Source organism: Lagenorhynchus albirostris, chromosome X (assembly GCF_949774975.1).
Source record: "Lagenorhynchus albirostris chromosome X, mLagAlb1.1, whole genome shotgun sequence".
In the NCBI taxonomy this organism is placed as follows: Eukaryota; Metazoa; Chordata; class Mammalia; order Artiodactyla; family Delphinidae; genus Lagenorhynchus; species Lagenorhynchus albirostris.
The window spans coordinates 53,508,946-53,531,866 of record NC_083116.1 but is presented as its reverse complement, the minus strand read 5'-3'; the positions used below and the strand labels follow the sequence as shown (position 1 = coordinate 53,531,866).

General features: G+C 34.3%; 1 protein-coding gene across 1 annotated transcript; it reads left to right on the top strand.

The window, feature by feature from the left end:
* The first annotated feature begins 10,134 nt into the window (after window positions 1-10,134).
* Window positions 10,135-11,984, top strand: PABPC5 (poly(A) binding protein cytoplasmic 5). The gene is made up of 2 exons (XM_060138018.1): window positions 10,135-10,150; window positions 10,810-11,984. The coding sequence occupies exon 2, from the start codon at window positions 10,836-10,838 to the stop codon at window positions 11,982-11,984; it is 1,149 nt and encodes a 382-aa protein (XP_059994001.1). The 5' UTR covers window positions 10,135-10,150; window positions 10,810-10,835.
* Window positions 11,985-22,921: the final 10,937 nt, after the last annotated feature.

Below are 22,921 nucleotides of genomic sequence, written 5' to 3'. Positions count from 1 at the left end.
AGTATGGAGACAGTAGAAAGACCAGTGATTGTCAGGGTATAGGGAAGAAGACAGGATATATAGGCAAAGCACAGAGGATTTTTAGGACAATAAAACTATTTTGGATGAAATTGTAATGGCAGATTAGTAATATTACATATTTTCCAAACCCATAGACTGTACACCACCAAGGGTGAACCCTAATGTAAGTTATGGACTTTGGGTGATAATGATGTGTCAATATTGGTTCATAAATTGTTACAAATGTACTGCACTGGTGCAGTATATTGATGTGGGAGGCTGTTTGGAGTGAGCTAGAGTGTATGTGAGTACTCTGCATTTTCCACACAATTCTTCTGTGAGTCTAAAACTATTCTAAAAATTAAGGTAGCTAGCTGCTATCTCGTGCCATGATAGATTGATTGCCAAGGCAACAATCACATTTCCATAAGGTGGAAAGATTTATGTTTTTGTCAAGTCCCTGAGTGTCAGGGGAACAATGAAGATAGGTCTTGGGAAAATGTCTGATATCATTTGTGAGGGTGGGATAATATAATTTATAGTTAGCCATTAAAACCAACTTTCCCCACTTCATAATTTCCTTAAAAGCCCACAAAATATTTGTTTATTAGAAACCTACTTTGGAATACAATTTAATGTTGGAGTAAATAGTATGAGTTGATAAAAATAAAAGTAAAATTATTTAGTTTTCAATTTTTCAGACATGTGTTTCCATTAATATTAGTTTACCCACATCCTGTCATTACAGAAAAAGTGGGTTTATGTTTTCTTTACAGAAAGCAAAAAGTGTTGCCATTCATTATCTTTATGTTTCCAACCAAAAGGATACATGTCCCTTAGAGCAGAAGAAGTTGTGTTATATTGCTGGTTTGTCTTCCTTCCTCTCTCAGTCCTCAAAAATTAACCTTACACCTTTATTAAGATCAGAATTTCAGTCTATTTTGCAAATAATGTCTCTTTTCTAGATCTAAAGTCTCCTGGTGTAAAGGTATCACATAATATGAAAAGCAATATGTGTAGTATAAATTTTCAAGTTCACAGTTGTATGACAACAGCTTCTAGCAAACAAAAGGGTGAATCCAAAAGTATACTTAGACGAGGTTAAAATACTCAGAGTTCAAAATAATGTTTCTTCAAGATGAGTATACATTCAGGCTTTATAATGATCCTTGATCCTTGATATTGTATCAGGGCCAAAACTTTCTTGTGGGTCAGAAGAGAATGGTTACTCTTCCTGCTTCGTAACTGTACTGTAGCAAGATTTGGAAACTTATAACTTCTTTTAAAATATAGCTATTATTTTTATCCTACACTAAAAGAAGAAATAATTAATAACACATTCAAAGTATCTGGGATCCCATAAAGGCTTATTTTGCATGCCAAATCTGATGACTAGTAGTAGCTGCCTGTAGCACTTTGCTTACAAATATGATGAAACCAGGTCCAGGCTCAGTGGCATGATTGATTAGTCTTGTTTCTCTTGGCTGTAAGAGGGCACACACCCTAAATATGTGTTGGCCCTGTATAAATCTTTTCAATTCAAATCAGTCTCGGTAATTTCAATTTAATTCAAATGAACAAGAAGAGAAAAGTAATTTTTTTCAGTATAAAATTTAAAAGTCATTCCCCAAGATCATATACTTCATCCGGAAAAGAAGTCCAAGGACCCATATATAAGAGAGAGCATGGTCAAAAGGTAAAAGAGATTGGAAAATAGTTAAAAGGGGAGAAGAAAATATTTAAATGGGCCAAAAATGAAGTAGGCAATCTTGAAAAAAATTTAATTAAGCTAGGCCTTGAAGAAGTGTTTTTAAAGGCAGAGATGAGAAGGGAATAATAAGTGTAAAGAAATGGAAAAAGAATAAGTAATAAATGCTAGATGCTATTTTCTTTTTAGACCTTTCTGAGGTTGCCTGAATAGAAACAATTAAGTTCAAAAGTGAATATTCCAGAGGCTTCTTCTTTTGTTTTGTTTTTTTGTTTTGCTTTTTATTTTTTACATCTCCAGTTATGTTTCCACATGTAGTAATTGTACAGTACTTACAATTAGAGTAGATGTAATGATTCAGTAATACAAAGACACATACTGAGTACCTTTCTTTTTATGTCCTAAATCAGGAATCATCACTTCAGCATGACTAACAAAATGAGGAAGAGGGAGAGGGAAAGGAGGAGGGAGAGAGGGAAGGGGTCATACAAAATATACAGAAAAAATGTTCAAAAGGAGCATCTATGAAAATGAATAAGTAGACATCATAAAGTAATTTTAAACATTTTAATTCCTATTTCCTTGTGGCAATTATTCATATAATTTTTATTTTCTTTTACCTTCTCTGCAACCCTTCTAAGGGTTTGTGGAAAAGTCTAACAGAGGTAGCCTATTTAATGCTTGACCTGTATTTTCCATGGCTAGTAAACGATACTAAAAGCATAATCAATTCTAAACATACACTGGTTTCAATATGACCACATCCTTTCTCAGTCAGCTGTTATTCTGGGAAGTTGAAATGACTTATTGTCTGAGACCTATAGATCTCATTCAGTGCAATAATTTCTCATTACACCTATCAACATAAATTTCATTTAAATCTTATAAGTTTGTAAAATAAATGCTCATTTGAAAATGATTATGAAGTTCCTTTTTATTTTAAGATAGGCTGTGCTAGTCTGCATTCCACTATTAACTGCTATCACAACACCCAGTTTAGAATTTCCCACATAGATTTTGTCACAAATTGGAATTAATTTATTTGTTTTGTTTATTTTTTATTTGTCTATGATATTCCCCCCTCCAGAACGTAAAAACTATAATGTATAGTAGGGACTGTGTGTATCTCGTTCAACATTCTATCCCCAGTGACAAAGTGTCTGGCACCTAGGGGACCCTCAAAAACTACATTTTACTTAAGCAAATGGCTAAACCACAAACAGACCTTAAAATGTATCTAGATACCATCATACACCAAATGTCTTGAAAATTGGATAACTTCTTGAAACAGTTATGTGAAGAAAAACAAATGTCTTGGTGGGTGGGGAAGGGGGAGAATTGAAGCAAACATAAAATGCATAGAATTGAAGCGCAGAGCTCACTTAAGTTGATGAATAATGTATCCAAACATTCTAAAGGTCATTTCAATATTATTGGAGCCACAAATAGGTAAATAAATTAACCAAGAGAAATGTCCTCTCATTATTAATTAATGATTTTTAGTCTTAGTAGTAAATAAGTTTCAAGAATGTTTCAGCAGCCAAAGTCTAGCATTGACTTAAATATATTTTTTAAATAAATAAGAATAATTAGAGTCACAAGCAGGATTCTCTAGTTAACAGTAATAACTCCAGGACCCCTTATATCCTTTGAAATTTTGTGGTAGGTTTATCACCTCTATCTAAATGTAAATATTTAAAACAGGACTGTATTTCTAATGGAAATGTGCTAGAGCTTAGGTGTTGCTCCAAGCCAATGAATAATTATTTTGATTACACTGTAAATCAAAAAGTAAGCATTACTGATGACTCTTTATTGAGGAAAATCAAAGTAATTAAAATGTGTATTTTCTCTCCAGATCAGAAGAATTAGTTTACTTTAAACCTTGGAGTTTCTGCAAGTTTTTACGCTGTTAGATACTAGCTTGTCATTTAGACTCTCTGATATTGCACAGGAATTAAATTTAAAGGACACAATAAAGAATTAAATGTATAACTTTAATAAAATAATGATGGAAATAGTCATAACTTTTTAATAAAGTATTAATATTTGTTATTCCACCTCACCCAAAAAGAGAAATATATGGAAAGAAAACTCTATAATGAAAGAACCTTATCTTTAAGAGTGTACTTGATAGACATTTCTCCAAAGAAGACATACAAATGGCCAACAAACACATGAAAAGATGATGAACATCACTAATTATCAGAGAAATGTAAATCAAAACTACCATGAGGTATCACCTCACACCAGTCAGAGTGGTGTGAAATCATCATCAAAAAATCTACGAACAATAAATGCTGGAGAGGGTGTGGAGAAAAGGGAACCCTCCTATGCTGTTGGTTGGAATGTAAATTGGTACAACCACTATGGAGAACAGTAAGGATGTTCCTTAAAAAACTAAAAATAGAGCTACCATATGACCCAGCAATCCCACTCCTAGACATATATCCAGAGAAAACCATAATTCAAAAGGATGCATGCACCCTGATATTCATTGCAGCACTATTTACAATAGCCAGGACATGGAAGCAACCTAAATGTCCATTGACAGAGGAATGGATAAAGAAGATGTGGTACATATATGCAATGGAATATTATTCAGCCACAAAAGGAAAGAAATAGTGCCATTTGCAGAGATGTGGATGGACCTAGAGATTGTCATACAGAGTGAAGTAAGTCAGAAAGAGAAAAATAAATATCGTATAAAATTTCTTATATGTGGAATCTAGAAAAATGATACAGATGAACTTATTTGCAAAGCAGAAATAGAGTCACAGATGTATAGAAGAAACTTCTGGTTACCGAGGTGGGGGGGATGAATTGGGAGATTGGAATTGACATTTATACACTACTATATGTAAAGTAGATAACTAATGAGAACCTACTGTATAGCACAGGGAACTCTACTCAATGCTCTGTGGTAACCTAAATAGGAAGGAAATCTAAAAAAGAGTGGATATATGTATATGTATAACTGACTCACTTTGCTGTACAGCAGAAACTAACACAACATTGTAAAGCAACTATAGTCCAATAAAAATTAATAAAAATTAATTAATTAAGCCATGATGCAAAAAATAAAGTGTATTTGAAATCGTGGCAAAGGAGATTAAAGACGAAATGGAAAATATAGGTATTTTACCTTGTAAATCTAATGTCCACTTAATATAATTCTGCTGTATGTATCAAAGCATGAAGATAATGACTGATTTCAAAACAAAATGGGCATACAGTTCCTGTTACCTATTATGAAGATGAATATGGATGAACAAGCAGTATACAGAAGGAGTCCTGATAGCTTTCACAGGGATTATATGAGTACTTAGTGTGCCTATAGCCAAAACACAGGGATTTGGGGATGGGAAGTCTTTTAAAAGAAAGACTAATCTTTCTTTTATGATCCTCCCATTGATAAAGATTAAACAGTAATGTATTATTTTGCATTTGAACTTTTAGGTTAGGAAAGATAAGCAGAGTATTTTCCTCAATCATCTGTTTATTTAAATGTTCAGTTTTCCTTATCTGTGAAGAACTGTTCTCCACGTTCTACTTTTTCTGAACAGTTTTTCCAGAAGGAAAGGGAAAAAGTGCAAGATATCATGATCAGTATCTGGAATATGTTTTATTTTGTTTTGACATTTTAAAATGGAAGTCTTTAATTTTCTTCCCATCACATATTCCCTTCTAAATCCGTATTATGTAACACTTAACCATGCTCCTGCAATCTGCCTACACCCAAACATACACACAACTGAGACAATATATATCCAAGCTCTATCAGCAAATGGACTGACCATCAATCTATAACTTTATTCTGGTTTGAAAACATTAGCTAGGCTTATGAGAAGTTTCTCCTGGAGACAATTTTATAAAAGTGATTTAAGGAGCTTTTTATGGTTGAGAATAGTATGAATAGCATTAGCACTACATGTATTTTCTTAAAGATTATATAATACTACTCAACTATAAAATCACCTGTGCTTGTTTTTTGTTTTTAAATAGCATATGTGTAATCTTTCTCTAATCTGTTATATGGCAATTCTTCCACTTTTCCTTTGGATCAAATTTGGTAATTCCTATTTTGCTAGGAGTTAGCCATTTCCTCTAAAGTTTTATGTTGTTGGTAAAATAACATAACATAACATAACATAATTAACATAACATAAAATAACATAACATAACATAACATAATTGTGTCATCATTTTTGACATAATTCTGACAGCATATATTAACATTTAATAATTCACATACCATCTAAGTGTACGATACCCACTTCTGAGAATCTACTTATTAGAAATGAGTAATAATATATAAAAGTATGTGAATAAGGACGTTTATTATAGCATTGTGTGTTGTGACAATAAAATAACTAAAAGCAGCTTTATTGTCCAACAGTAAATAAATGGCTTAACATATTTTGTGTCATCTAAAAGCATAGATTAATGGGTACAGAGTTTCAGTTTGGTAAGATGAAGAGTTCTGGACATAGTGATGTCGCTTGCATGACAATGTGATGACAATGTGAGTGTACTTAAAACCACGGAATTGTTCACTTAAAAATCATTAAGATGGTAAATTTGATGTATATTTTCCCACCATTAAAAATGAAAATAAAAATAAAGTTTACATTTTTAAACAATTATTATTTTATTTATTGTTCTAGGTCAAGTGAAATGACTATAACTCAGGATTTTTAATCAAAGAATGTGGTGTGTGTGTGTGTATGTGTGTGTGTGTGTGTGTGTGTGTGTGTGTGTTTTCCCTGTATGAGGCATATGTTCAGTAAACAAACCCTAGTAAGGAGAGATTTGTCTGAGACTATCTGTCAATTGGGTGATACTCCTACCCTATTTTAATGCATAATAAGATAAAATACTTTGCCTCTACATCATATGTAAAACTCTAAATAGACTGAATTTTAAATGCATAGCAATTGCATAAATTTACATTGTAATATTCCATGGGTTCATTTTAAACTAATAGGATCTAATTAAAAGAGAACCCTAAGGATACACCTAACTAAACCTAAATATATATGAAGTTGTTATATTATTTTTATATGTTAATACTCAGATTTATCCACAGTTGAATGCATGACTTTTTAATTCAACAGGGATTCAATTAATGAGAGAAAGGAAAAAAATGTTAAAATTTTGTAAAAGAATCTTTCTTAATTTCCATCAAACCACCTAGGGTTATAAATGTATGAATTATAGCTACAGCTTTTGAATAAATATCTAAACTATACTTTTATAATTTGAAATACTGAAATTTTGGTTAAATGTTGAAAAATGAGATATTCTGGTTTATTGACAATTTAGCATAAATCCCGTTCCATTGTATATTCCTTTGAAATTTTTTCCACTTTTGGTTACTTTCTCATTTCAGTAAGTACATTCTAATAAACACAATTTAATCTTTGTTTGATAATAAATCTTATCAAAATGCCTTCAGGATTATCATCCAGAGCATAAATACTCAGGGAGCAGGATAAAATTTTGGAAATAGAGACAGAGAGTTGCTACTGGCTCCAAAACTTACTACTACATGTTTAATGCCAAATTGTTTTTTTGCCAATTTTCCTCTCTTTGTCTGAAAAACATGAGCCAAGTTCTAGGTAATAAAGGTTTTACTTTGTTCAACTATCCCAGACTTCATTCAAGAGAGTAGCAAATTTACTTTCATTGTGAAGTCCGAGCACCTTGCACAACTCAGACTTTTAATTGGAAACAGGATCAAGTGCCTGTTAAGACAAGGCTGAAAAACATAAATTTCCAACTGTCCTCTTCTTCCTCTCATGCTGACAAATTTCTACCAACTGTAAATAACAATGTGTGGTAGGTTGCACTTAGAATACCAGTTGTCCAGGATTCTTTCCTCATGCAAAATGTTTCTCAGATTTAGAAAGACTCAGATATGCTTCAACCAACTGCCTTAGTAATCTGGGTGGGGATTTTTAATGGTTTAATATATGCATCAGATTTACATAGACTATAAACTTACCTTGAATATATAATAAAAATGACAGAGAAATGTTCCACATCTGATTTTTATCCCAGAGACAATTCTCAATGTAAATATTAAAATGATTAAACAAATTATAGATGAAAATGTTTCCCTTTTTCCCATAAACTTCTGCTTAGCAGAGGGAACTCTACTAAAATTTATTTATTTCACAGCAGTTCTAAATTTCTGATTTTTGATCTGATAAAATGTTCACTATAGTTTAGAATGTTTATACTGCAATGACCCCAAAATGGCTGGCAAGTGTAGAGTGGAGGTTATTCTGAAAATAATAATTTTTATTATTAAAAGTATTTCCAATTTATTCACTTTTAGCTGAGTTGGGTCTTTGTTGCAGCATGCAGTCTTTCTCTAGTTGCGGCAAGTGGGGGCTACTCTTCATTGCAGTGCGTGGGCTTCTCATTGTGGTGGCTTCTCTTGTCCCAGAGCACAGGCTCTAGGCACGTGGGCTTCAGTAGGTGTGGCATGCAGGCTCAGTAGTTATGGCACATGGGCCTAGTTGCTCCATGTCATGTGGATCTTCCCGGACCAGGGCTCGAATCCCTGTTCCCTGCATTGGCAGGTGCGTTCTTAACCACTACGCCACCAGGGAATTCCCGAAAATAATTATTTTTAACAACCCAATTCCATCTATAATATTAGAGAAAATATATACAAATGAATTGGAATATGGACAGCATTTAGGTGGTTACATAAATAAAATATTAATTTGATTTAGTGATAATACTGTGGTAATTATTCTCTTGGATTTATGTTGTTATTTTAATATAGCATTTTCAGTAAAGTAATACTTTTATATCAGAAAAATAAAAACAAAAGTTCTGGCCCATTGTCAATTAAGTTTATGAGGAAAGATGTTTATAAAGTATATGTTCAAAGTACAATAAAGTAAGCACATGTTCACAAGTGTTTCTACATATTGGTCAACGTGGTGATATTTTAAGACCGGTTTTTATTAGTCTATCTCTATAACATTTTTTAATTTGTATTTGCTTTTTCTCACATAGTCTCCATGTCTTAGCTAAGCAAGAACCCTTGAGGAGAAAATTACAAAATAATTGAGTAAATAATGAGGGCAAATTGTCATCTTTAGTCAACTCTACCGTCTAATAGAAACTGTAGAAAATAAAGCAACACATGAATTTAGCCTGTTATTCTAAGAATTTAAGACAACACCCTTTGGGGTGATGTCCTTCTCTTGCATTCCTTTTTTGCCAGGATCTTTTCCAGCCTAACAGTACTGACATATGTTTTGTTCGGATTTTCTTTTTGAGGGGAGGGCTTGTGGAAGGGGCTGGTTGAGTTATGTGTTACAGACACTGATGATTTTCCGAAGACGGGGTAACATTCCTCTTCAGAACAGTTTACCACGAACTCTAAAGAGAGATCTTGGGAAACCTCTGAGCTGTGTCTAATCTTATAGCATTGTTCTCTGGAATGGTTTAAAGTTGACAATTCAAGTTGAAATTAGCAATTAATTGTGTAAAGTGCCTATATCTTAACGTGTTTATTTCATCTTCAAACATTATATATTTTGCATTGATTCTGCAGCTTTTACTCTTTAACTAAGATTTTGCAATTTGTGATTATGGAGGCAGCACATCTTCAACGTTTCCTGGCACTAAGTATCATTAAAAGTCATTTTATGGCTCTCCAATCATTAAAACCTTAGTATTACTGGAGCAGCGAAAAGAACGCTGCCTATTACCTGGGGATAATGCTACCATTATGTTGAAGTTCAATGGAGTAAAAATAAAGGCCAACTACAACATGGGCCTGTGTTTTATTTGACCCTGTGATCATTTAGCACTGGACTGGGAGTCCAGTACAGCTGTCAACTGAGTTTCCAATGCACTCAGGAAAGTATGCAACCTATATGCTATTTCGAAACGATTTAGGGAATTCATTTAAAAAAACAAAAAAATTATGAGAGTCCCGCCTAGGTCTTCACCTCCTTTGATTTTGGGGTCAGTAGCCTAAAGGTAATATTTTAAAATAATAAATAAAATTTCAAAAATAAGAAATGAAAAATCTAGAAACCATTTAAATCTTTTTCTTTCTTTCGTTCTTTTCTCTTTTTTTCTTTCTTTCTTTTTTTTTTTTTTTTTTAACATCTTGGCACACAGCAAGCGGGAAGTTACTTAGCACGGTTCCGGGTTTCCTTGCGCCCCGCCCGCTCGCCCTACCACAGCTAGAAGCTTTTAGTCCCTGGGTCGGTGTGTCCTGCAGGGCGCAATCCCTGTCCATCGGTCTGAGCTCTGCCCGCCCGCCGCGCATCTGCCCTTCTTTCCTGACTCCGCCCCGCATCTGTCCGGAACCTCCTCGCGTCTGAGCTGACCCAGTGCGCGTCTGCCAGTCAGTCCCTCCGGACCCGCCGCGAGTCTCAGGCTGCCGAAATCTCTGCGCGTCACTCGGTCCGTACCCAGTGGGCATCTTGGGTATCTGGGCGGTCTCTGGTCCCCCGCGCGTGTGTCTGTCTGTCTGTCTCTCTGTCCGATCCGCCGCCTGCAGCCTGCCTGCCCGGCCGCAGCGCACCAAGTGTCCAGTCTGCCCTTTGGCTGACGCTGAGTGTGTGTAGCGCGGCCTTAGTGAGCGCGAGCCCGCCTGAGACCGGCCAGGCAGCCGGCGGAGGAATACATGTTCGGCTCCTGCCCTTGTTGATATCATTTTAAGCCCACACGAGCTTGAGGCCTATATTTATGCAGAAAACGGGTCGTGAGGCCTCTGTCGGCAAGGCTAGATGTGGGGAGCCAGCCAGCTGCTTGATGATTTCTTACAATTTAACGGGGAAAGGGACATTTCTTTCCTACTACTGGCTTTTGAAACTGATTTTAGATCTGAATGGGTGGAAATTCTAAGCCACCTTAGGGAGAACGGATTCGTTATTGGGGTGCTTTTTTGTCTGATGCATTTGTTCTGAGCCTGCTGACCAGCTGTTTCTGAACTTCATTTTCTCAGCCTCAACAGTGATTCTGAGTCTGCTTTTAGCTTCCTTCGCCTTGGCTTTTTTTCTGTTTGTGAACAGCTGCTTGGCCCATAGCTTAGAGAAAGCAACCTCTTTTTCTCTCCCAAGAAAGCCTCCTCCCTGTGCTCAGAGAGATGGGGAGTGGGGAGCCTAATCCTGCTGGCAAGAAAAAGAAGTACCTCAAGGCTGCCCTGTATGTGGGTGACTTGGACCCAGATGTCACCGAGGACATGTTATATAAAAAGTTCAGGCCTGCTGGCCCTCTTCGCTTCACCCGAATCTGCCGTGACCCGGTGACCCGCAGCCCCCTGGGCTATGGTTATGTTAACTTCCGCTTTCCTGCGGATGCTGAGTGGGCCTTGAACACCATGAATTTTGATTTGATTAACGGCAAACCTTTCCGCCTAATGTGGTCTCAGCCGGATGACCGCTTAAGAAAGTCTGGAGTTGGAAATATATTCATCAAAAACCTGGACAAATCCATAGACAATAGGGCCCTTTTTTATCTGTTTTCTGCTTTTGGGAGCATTCTCTCCTGCAAGGTAGTATGCGATGACAACGGCTCTAAGGGTTATGCCTATGTGCACTTTGACAGCCTGGCCGCTGCCAATAGGGCCATCTGGCACATGAATGGAGTGCGGCTCAACAACCGCCAGGTGTACGTTGGCCGATTCAAATTTCCGGAAGAGCGGGCAGCTGAAGTTAGAACTAGGGATAGAGCGACTTTCACCAATGTTTTCGTTAAAAACTTTGGAGATGACATGGATGACGACAAACTGAAGGAACTTTTCAGTGAATACGGGCCAACTGAGAGTGTTAAGGTAATAAGAGATGCCAGTGGGAAATCGAAAGGCTTTGGATTTGTGAGATACGAGACACACGAGGCTGCCCAAAAGGCTGTGTTAGACCTGCATGGAAAGTCCATCGATGGGAAAGTCCTCTATGTAGGGCGAGCACAGAAGAAAATTGAACGCCTGGCCGAGTTAAGGCGAAGATTTGAGCGGCTGAGATTAAAAGAAAAAAGTCGGCCTCCAGGGGTGCCTATCTATATTAAGAACCTAGACGAGACCATCGATGATGAAAAACTGAAGGAGGAATTTTCTTCCTTTGGATCAATTAGCCGGGCCAAAGTGATGGTGGAAGTGGGGCAAGGCAAAGGGTTTGGTGTTGTCTGCTTCTCCTCTTTTGAAGAGGCTACCAAAGCAGTAGATGAGATGAATGGTCGCATAGTGGGCTCCAAGCCTCTGCATGTCACGCTGGGCCAGGCCAGGCGCAGGTGGTGAGAATAAGAATGCTCAATTTGTTTCAGCCTTAAGCTGGTGCCTACTTAGTTTGGGCTACTTTGTGATAAGAGGTTATTTTATGTGAATTCACAGCATTTTTTAAGTGAATACTTTCTTTTGAAAAAAAGTGAAACTAGGAAACCTTGTTCATTTTAGTGAAGAACATAATTTCTAATTGTAAAACTGTCATTTTGTACTATTTTTCGATATAATAGCCTTAGGAATATGTAGAATAAAATTTATTCCTCCACATGCTTTTTTGCTAAACCAGTCAAGTGAGGTAATGGAGTATATTTCCTTCCTTATTTCACTAATACTACTAAATTTATTTTCTCCTATGAAAGTATTCTCGAGATGGTCCTTATTTCTGAGTCTATCACAGTGAAAATTTCTAACTTGTTTTTTGAGAAATCAGTAGAGCAGGGGAAAGCGTATATGATCCAGTTAATATTTGTGTATAGGTTCACTTTAAATTATTATTTAAAATGAATATTCCTTTTAAAAGATGTGAGCTTTCTTTCTTCCTTTTATTTATTTATATATTTTTTTCCTTTTTAATATATTGTGAGCATACCACAGACTTGATAGTGACTTTAACTAAGTTTTGAGAGTTTTTGTTATTAACTTCATGCCCAGAGAAAGAAGCATATTGGTATTTCCTCAATCAATACCTTAGAAAATTAATACTTTAAACATTGATTATTTAAATTCTAAGTTTCATCTTAAAAACCTTTTCTGAAAGCTTTGATATTTGAAGACAGTCTAAGGAGCATTCTTTTTTTTTTTTTTTTTTTTTTTTTTTGCGGTATGCAGGCCTCTCACTGTTGTGGCCTTTCCCGTTGTGGAGCACAGGCTCCGGACGCGCAGGCTCAGCGGCCATGGCTCACGGGCCCAGCCGCTCCGCGGCATGTGGGATCTTCCCGGACTGGGGCATGAACCCGTGTCCCCTGCATCAGCAGGCAGACTCTCAACCACTGCACCACCAGGGAAGCCCTAAGGAGCATTCTTATCACTCATTTTTCTAAACTCCTTAGTAGGTATACATGGATCATGTTTAATCAACAAGAAAGGTGAATAACAGCACTGAATTGCCTTTGTCTATAAATAACTTTAGGATTAACTTCAGCCTCTATTGTGTCAATATAGAAGGTAAACAATCCTGTAATGATGTGGAAATCTACTTTGAATAACATCTTCTATTAAACTTGTCATTATCTCTTATAAATTGTTGAATATATCAATAAGGTAATATTCACAGATGTTTCAAAGTTAAGGAAAAGGTCATTTCTCTTGATTAAGTCACATGCCTCCATCTATCATATGAGAGCTCTTAATTGTTTTCTTTTTGTCTAGCTGCTTGGAAGTTGCGACAAAATGTTCTGTTCTATATTGCAATTACATTATTTAGCCTGTAATTTCTATACGATGGACTTTCTGTGTTTCACTTTTAGTTCCCTCTTCTCCATATCCATCTACCTTCCATCCATATTACACTTGCTTTCATATTTTCTTTGGATTGCCTTTCTTTTAATATATGCCAGTTCGAATCGATTTTGGGATTAGAGAGATAAATACCTAATTTATGTAAAATTGAAATAATTACTTTTTAAAAATAGGATTCACTCATACCACAGATCCAACAGTAAGAAAATGTTTTAACTCTATTCTCAGTTGGTTTTTATTTATATAGAAATCTTTGGTTTCATACATAATACAATATAAATATATAATTTTATTAACACTTTTGTTGGCTATTTGCCCATAAAATAATGAGAATAACCTGTTTCTATGTAATTGTTTATCTACAAATGACTTGTATATTCATTATCAAATATTTTCAAATGGAAATTACTGTTTTTATTGATTATAAACATAATACATGCTTCTTGTAAAATAATGTACAACAATGCAGAAACTTATAAAGAAGGAATTAAAATTCCCAGAGTTCAGAGATAACCACTATTAATATTTTGTGTGTGCATTAATATTTTAAGTGTGTGCATATACTTTCATGCCTTTTCCTCTATGTATACACACACTGTTTTACAAAAAAAAAGAAAACATACTATATGTACTGTTTTTTTATTTTAAACTAAAACATAATCATCTTTTCATATCAATAAATACCAATCTGTATCATCAATTAGTGACTGCATAGTATTCCATTGGGTGGATGTACTATAACTTACCTTAAGTAGTTCATTATTGAATGAGATTTACATGCTTTTCAATGTTTCTACATTTGTAAGCAATGCTGTGATGAGCATCCTTGCTTAAAAACAGTATGAGTTATAGGAGCTTGATAAAAAATATCTAGAGCATGTAAAAGCTTAAATCTACTAGAAAAATAAAAATGCACATCATATTGATATATATGTATCTAAAATTTGAAAAGTTAATGATATATTCTTCATTTAAATACAAAAGAAAAACTAACAGGATATAATTTTTCATATTTTATGAGTCTACTTGCTTTACATCATTGTGATCATTAAGACATATGAAAATGAAGCAACTTCAAATAAAATTTAAAATTCTTACATTGGTAATTATTTACCATATGTATTCTCTATTCCTTTTCCCCCATTGCCAGTTTTCATTTAAATCTGTAAACCTGAAGTGTCAGTGTTAAGACCTTTACAAATGCTTTGATTCAGAATAAATCACAAAAGATTTCTGGAAGGTAAAAATCCGCAAGTATAAACATTTAATACATTTTGGGAAATTATTTAAGAATTTAAATTATTACTGTTTTCAAAAAGCTAGTCAGTATAAAGAAAAGGATTAATTAAAATGTGGCTAAGTACAGATAAAACATACATGTTAGGACCCTGCAAATCAGTCAAAAAAACTCTGTAAATTCAGGTGGAAAATATAAATATAAGCAGGGGGAAACTATAAAGGAAAGGTAATCTCTATTTAAACACAAACACCTGGGTAGTTGTTCAATCTTGTACTTTTCATTTTTAGCTACATTTAATACACTTCTAATAATTAAGGCTTCCAAGGGGGAACAAAATAACTGAACAGCTTAAATCAGTGACAAAGCATTAAAATAGGTTATTATTCATTTTCTAGATGATTAGTAAAACTATACTGTCAATGATCAAGTTAATAGTGGAGTGTTTAGTACTAAGGTTTTGTTTTTTGTTTTTCATACTCTTTTTTTCAACTTTTCAAGATAGTCACTTGTACAAGTTTCAGATGTTCCCAGGGAGAAGAAAATTAAGAACATTTTTTGTGTGTGTGATTGCAAGCATCATAGAAAAGGTTATTTGGGGAGGATTTTCTGTATAGGAAGTTTCAAGCATCCTGGTGCTTTTCTGGTTGAATCTATGGTTAAGGGGAAAAACAAGATGTTACATGTGTAAGTGATATTTTTAGCCAAGTGAAAAAAGTAAGAATTACTTTTTTCTTTAAGGGAATATTTAGGAATGGAGTGAATACCATCTTACCTATAAATAAATAGCCTAATTTAAGGGAATAGTTAGAAATGTATCAATAAATGACTGATTATAGATGATACAGGTGTTCCCAGTACCTATGACAAAACTTGGAATATAATTAGCATTCCATGATTACTTGAAGAATTAATGAGTTCATAACCTATGGATTATATCTCTCCACTTGTTTGCTTTCAAATTCTCTATTCAGTATTTACAAGAGAAATGAATTATTACAGAATAAGCCATTTTTATTAAATCTCATCCTTTGAAGAAATAATTAAGAACAGATTGGTTACATAGATTGGTGCTTTTAACAGTGTTACTGATGACACAGATTCATGCTTATACTGTTAAGGTGTTATCAGTGCTTTTACTCTTATGCCCTCTTTTTTCTCAATGTTCAACACTTGATTGATGGGCCTACCTTAGACAGAGCTTCTCATAATTGGCATAACTTAGATAAAAGTCTATTTGTAGAGTAACACTTTTTAAATAAATTATTGGGATGGTGCTTCAAGACCAAGACTATTCCACAAGATCTTGCTCCTATATTGAACCAAGCAATGATGATCATCCCTGAGACACTACTGCTTGTGCATGTGAAATGAATTAATTCTTACATATTTCAGGTTGTTATTTACTTCCCATGAATTATAACCTAACAAATGGTTTCCTGGAGCCTTAAGAAAGTTAATGCATCCCACTTGGCTCCAGGTGATCATGGTCAGTAGTTAGAAGTAATCTAGCTACCACTGAATATCTGAAAAGAAAGAGGCCTAACTCAACATACAAATACTGAGGATGTAATTCCCATGAAACTTTTTTTTTTAATTTTTATTGGAGTATAGTTGCTTTACAATGTTGTGTTAGTTTCTACCCTATGAAACTTTAAAAAACCAACTCCAAGTACTTTCACACTCAAAAGTCAGAGTCAGTTTTAAAAGGTCTCCCATTTGGCACAAAAAAAAAGATCAATGTTCTCACTAAATTTCTCATCAAAATTTGAGGCCTTCATAGTTTATTTAATTTTAAAAAATATTTAGTGCTTTAAAGAGACTGCAAGAAAAAGGACGAGTGCTGATATTGTATGGCATCACTGTCTCAGTCATCAGAGTAAATTAGTTTCTTTGTTTTAGAACTAATAGTAAGTAAAACACCAGATGTTGACATCTTTTGTATAATAAATAAGACTTCTATAATGTATAATAAATAATTTTACATTTTTTGAGATTGATCTGAAACTTCCAAAAGGGTAAATTATGCTTCTGAAAAATCAAGGACTTCTAAAATCAATATTTGGGGGGCATTTAAAAAGTAATTTTAAACTAATTTACACAGAATGGCAAGAGACTATTCCTTAAGTCACCACTCAGGATTTGAGGCAGACTAAATTCCTGTAAAGAACAAACGCAGAGAGGAATTTCCAAGCTCTTTTTTCAGAGTTTCAGGAAGCCCAGCATATATACCTAATTGGTTTCATTGTACAAAAAAATATATAATACATTAATGTCCCTAAATAAAGGAATAAATACCTTACTTTTTTTGTGATGAAGGGCAGCTTTATTACATTATGGCAAGGATGGTAACAAAACAATGCAAGTCAAGATGAAGAATGTATTTCCCTGTTCACTGAGGAATTTTTAAAAAGGGGGATTTGTGAAATAATTCAAGAATAATTAAAAGAAGGAACATAGAGAAACAAAGAGTAATTTAAATGTTATAAATCTAACTGAATACTATAAAGACAGTAAAATTCTACCTAGTTTGATATCTGCTTTAGGGTGAAGCTTCATGAATTGTTTTCGTTCACTGCGTATGGGTATTCTTAACACTGATTTGACTACTACAGTAACACTAAACCTTTGGAATATTTCATTTCTAAGTGAATTTCTTAAATAATTATTGGTGCTGGTCTGCTCCTCTCTATTCTCTTACCCCCATCGCCTAATCTCAACTCCATCCTTCTTAGAACACTCAAGTTTATATAAGGTATTTCTGGTTTACATAGTTTGTCAAAACATCACCTCAAACACTTCTGTCAGATGTGCATGTATGTGATGTTGTACCATTTTGTTGAGATAAAGTTTCAGAACTTGCATGTCAAGCCACAGTAGATAGTGGAAAACATCTACTGTTTATATATGGATGAATGTATCTAGCTGAAGATATTCATTTTAAAATAATGTAAATATCAGAACGATGCTAATTAAAACAACAAAGCTGTGGGGTCTGTTTGGAATTGTGGTTTCATAATGTATACATGGGCTGGAGCATCTGATTACCAAAGACTGAGTAATACATATTGCTAATGTGGGACAAATTTTGAGATATGAAAGCAACATTCCAAGCATAACAAGAGATAATGCTAAGAGAAACTGTCCAACTTTTCTGAACGGGCAGCATAGACAATGAATATTATCTCTGTGCAGCCTTTAGTTGTTATGTGGAGACACACCACAATAATGTGAACTCTCTCAGTCAAAGAGTAATATATAGGAAGATACAGTTTTCTGAAACTTCTATTATATTTTGATGTAAGTGAAACAAACTGAAAGAATGAAAAAAAGTATGAACTAAGTATGTCTCTTACTTTAGTCTCCAAGAGCAAAAGTTTCACTTTAAGCAGAATGATTTTCTTAGATCACTTGGTCATTTTAACTGTTTTTTATCTTTAGATTGTGAGAGATGCAGTTATGTAATCTATTTTATTGCTGAAAGACAAATGTATTTCCTCAATATATTCTATTTTTAAGATAATATATAAACCAGAAAATGGTGTCGCAATCTTTCCTCAACAGCAAGTTTCACCATACAGATCATTTAAGCTGGATTTCTGATATAAGTAATTGCATGCTTGAAATTTTATCTCTAATCTGGGGCCAAGAATTTAGGGCTGTGAGAAATGTGTTTTAATTGGTCTTGGAGCATACTTTTTTAGAGTACTGTTTGGTAGAACTTCTCAAGTTTCTGGGTAAAATTGAAAAAGTTTTCAAGTATTTGAAACAATATGTAATCTGTCTCTAAAATTAGAATTAGGGCTCATTGAATAACTAAGAACACTATATTAAATGATTTTAGTCAGTATTAGGAATTCATCAGTAAAAGGGGAATTTCAGATAAATTGAGAACACATATTTTGAAATGCATAAAAAATGAATTAATACTAGTGAATACATTGTTCTCAGGGAGAGAGTTCCCACAAAAATATTTAAAAGTAAAATTGGATACAAAAGGGCAAAAAAATTCATGGGAATCTTTCACAGCTACTCAGAGAGAGGAGCCACATTTCTCTGGTGACCCATCAGCCGAGGCCCAAAGGAGCAACGGAAATATAGAGAAGGTGGAGAAAAGAGGAAAGTTTTGGCCTTTAGAAATACGAACTTGTAGTGCCCCATGGAAACTTCATTAAGAAAAGTCAGGATTTAACGCTTAAAATTCTCTCAAGAGATAAATTATTTCTTCCTTTCTTAATCTCACATACACTACTTAAAATCTCAGGACTTCCTGGAATTCTCATTAAGATATTCCAGCAATAATTTCTAACTTCCAACAACAATGACTCTGAAATGTGCTATAGTGTTTTGATTTTTTTAAGCTCCCTATGTTTTAGTGTTTGAACTCAGTTAGATGTCCCAAGATTTAAGCTTTCCAACATGCACTGGTAAATTTATAAATTTACTATGACACAAATGGTAGATCATTTGTATCAAAAATTCAAGGTTTGCTTGGTGATGGGGGAGGGAGGCAGTACTAATTCTAGTAAAGTTAAAATCTTGTTGTTTATAGGGAAATTAGATGTGCTGATGGATGGATGGATGAATGAATATGTGCATACATACATAAATATATGCATAAACCATAATAAAGAAGGGATAAAAAGAGAGATAAGAACAAATGCATGGAACCCAGGAATAATGATGTATCCTCTGTCATATGGGTTCAAATTCAGAACCACAGACCTCCTACACCAAAAACAATGCTTTGATTCCCAAGCAAGGCTGTGTTCCAAGGAAAGGTGATAGGACACATGATGACGGGTGGAAAGAGCCATAGGCAGGTTTGGTCCCTGTGGCAATTTACTCCAGTGAGATCCTTATAATGAACTGATATTTACCAGCATGCTGGCGGTGAAGTACTGGCCCACATGTAGTTAAAAAATCAGTATTGAAACTTGCTCAGTGCGAGTCGGCGTTCTGTGTTTCTCAAAATTTGCTCCAGAGCGTCTCAGAATCACCTGGGATGTTTGTTAAAATTGAGATTCCTGGGACTTGCCCTTGGCTTACTGAATCAAAACTGATATAGCAGTGATGAAGGTGGGGTGAACAACAGAAATCTACATTTTTCTCATAGCTTCCAGGTGATTCTTATGCACACTTACAAAGATCTAGAACAAGAGTCAGCAAACTTTTTCTGTAAAGGACCAGATAATAATTTTTACCTTTGTGGGATAAGAAGTAACATCAAGGATATTATCCAGGCACCTATACAACAAGAAAAATCAAATTTCTGCACATTTTAAAATTGAAAAAAATTCAAAATATAGTGATGATAATGATAAAAGAGCATTTTTGTTACAATTCTAATGAGAAGAATTTGGGGGGTTACACTTTGCTAAATTAGGGTTCAAAGTTGGTTTTCTCAATCGTCAAATCAATTGTAAATGTGTTCATCTGTAAAAACCCTTTTAACTTATAGGCCATACAAAAACAAGTGGCGGCCCAAATTTGGCCTGTAAGTTATAATTTTCCAACCCCTGATCTAGAAACACTGGTCTAGAGATTTTAGCCTAGAAAATATTTCCCAACGTTAGCAAATTAAGATAACTGGAAAAAACCCAAAAAACAACTTATCAACTTATATCATTCAATAAAATAAGTTAAAGATGAAATAAAGTTAAAAATAAAAACAAAAATAATAATAGTCTATAAAAGTACTAGAACACAGTAGAAGTGATTATTTTTTTCCAAATTTCTGGATAGGGAAAAATTTCTCAACAAATGGTAGATGAAAGTATCCAAAACAATCCCGTTATAAAAAAGCATCCCATTTGAGTAGGAAAAATGTTATATACTGTATGTACAGTATATACTGTGTGTACATGTATGTGTTTATACTATGTATGTGTGTGTGTGTGTGTGTGTGTGTGTAAAGACTATACAATTACATCAAAACACTGAGTAATTTTCTTTGGTTATAAAATTATAGGTGATTATTGTTTTCTTCTTCTTTATTATTTTTTTCCTAAATAGTTTATAACTAAAATGTAGAATGTCTTTAATAAAGAAAAACGGTTTAAAAAATATAATTACAAAGATTTCATAATAGCTGAACATTTATCTCCTCAACCTCCAAGTCTGCTCCTTCTTGTATCTTCTCTATCTCAGTAAATGGTATCACCTTTCTTGCAGATTTTAGGCTAGAAACCTTGGAATTGTTTTTGACTCCTTTATTTTTCTCACATCTCACATCCAGTCAGTCAGGAAATTGTGATAGCTAAGCCTTGAAGGTATATTCAAAGTCTATGACATTATCACCTCTATTGCCAGCAAGCCAGTCCAAACCACCATCATCTCTCACTCAGATTACTTCAGCAGACTCCTAATAGAGCTCCCTGATCTCATCTTTTTCTTCCTACACTCTATTCTTCACACAACTGGCAGAATTATTCCTTACAAAAATAAGTCAGATCATGTAATTTCCCTGCTCTCAATGTCCAATAGCGGTCCATCTCACACTCAGTGAAGCTCAAAGTATTTACCATGACCTTACATCACTGACTGAATCTTTTATTCCTCTTTCCTTCTCTCATGTCACTCCCACCACACTATCACTTCAATATTCTCAGAAATATCAAGCACATTCCCATGTCAGTTCCTCTGGTCCTGCTCTGTCCCTTTGTCTGGAACTGTCTTTACCCAGGTATATGCATGGTTCATTCTACCCATTTAATCACGTCTCAGCTAAAATGTCACCAAATAAAAAAGACTTTTCCTCACCCCTCTATATAAAATTGCAAATCTTATTCCCTTCTAGAACTCTTTATTCCTCTTACTTAACAGAACTTATTTTTCTTCATAGCATTTAAAAATACCTGACATATTTTATGCTTATTTGCATTATTTTCCCCCACCCCACTACCACTACAATGTATTCTCCATGTAAGCAGGGATTTTGTTCATTGCTATCCCAGTGCCTAGAAGAGTGACTGATAGGTAATGATGGTAAATAAATATTTATTTAATAAATAAGGAAATTCCCTGGCAGTCCAGTGGTTAGGACTCCACGCTTCCACTGCTGGGGGCCCAGATTCAAACCCTGCTTGGGGAAATAAGATCCCGCAGGCTGCGTAGCACAGCCAAAAAAAAAAAAGTAATAGATAAATTGCATGACATGATGAAATGTAACATGACAGGAAAGAGAGATTATTATATAATATTATGATATCATATCTTATCATAAAATGAAGCAGTATGCATTTTGCTAATGAGGAAACAATAACAGCAACATAAAACCTTCCCATGTAGGACAAAAAGGATACTGAAAGGAAATTCAACAAAATATTTATAGTAGAGATGAGGCTCCCTGAAAAGTGAGACGATGTGTAATTTTTTTTTTAGTTTTGTTTTTTTTGGATATTTCAAATTTTATTTAATGAATAGATATGATTTTATAATGAATAAAATTGATGAACTTTAAAAATTCTTAAAATACAATGGAATAAATAAAAATTAAAGCTCAATAACTTTGTGTAGATTAACATTTTCCTCCTATATTTCTCTTAGTGAAATGAAAATCTAAAGGCAACTAGAAACTGGAAATTATTCACACCAGTTGTGCCAGATCAATGGTTACAATTTTTATTTTTATATAAAGAGATCACACAAATCAATACAAAAGTAGTTTACATGAGAAATATATCAACAGGCAACTATTTATTTTAAAAAAAGAAATAACAACTGGATAGCAAACATATTATGTCCAAGGTAACTAGCCAAGAAAATGCAAATTTAATGAGACAACATTTTCACCTATCAAATTGTAAAACTTAAAAACTTAGTCAATGTTGGTGAACTTGTAGTTAAAACATGCACTTGATCAACTATTGCTTTTTAGAGTTCTTTTGAAATTATTTTGGCAATTTGCTTTAATGTCCCTAAAGTTGTTCATAGCTTTTGGACACAAGTGATTACTATCTTAAAACCCATATATGTACAGTTCCCCATTAGAATGGAAAATTTCATTTTCAAACCCTCAATAAATATCTCTGTAGTAATCTTCATGCCTTATCACTCTCCTATGGCCTTAACAACACCCCACCCTCACAACACAACATAATCTCCAAGAAAAAAATGTGCATTATGTTGGCAAGGTTAACTACTGTATGCCAGAAAAACTCACTTTTCTTCAAATACGGCCCCCTCTTTTCTATCTGCTTTTCTCTAGTAACTACATCTACCACAGAGCTGAGATCATAGAAGGTGGGCAGTACCT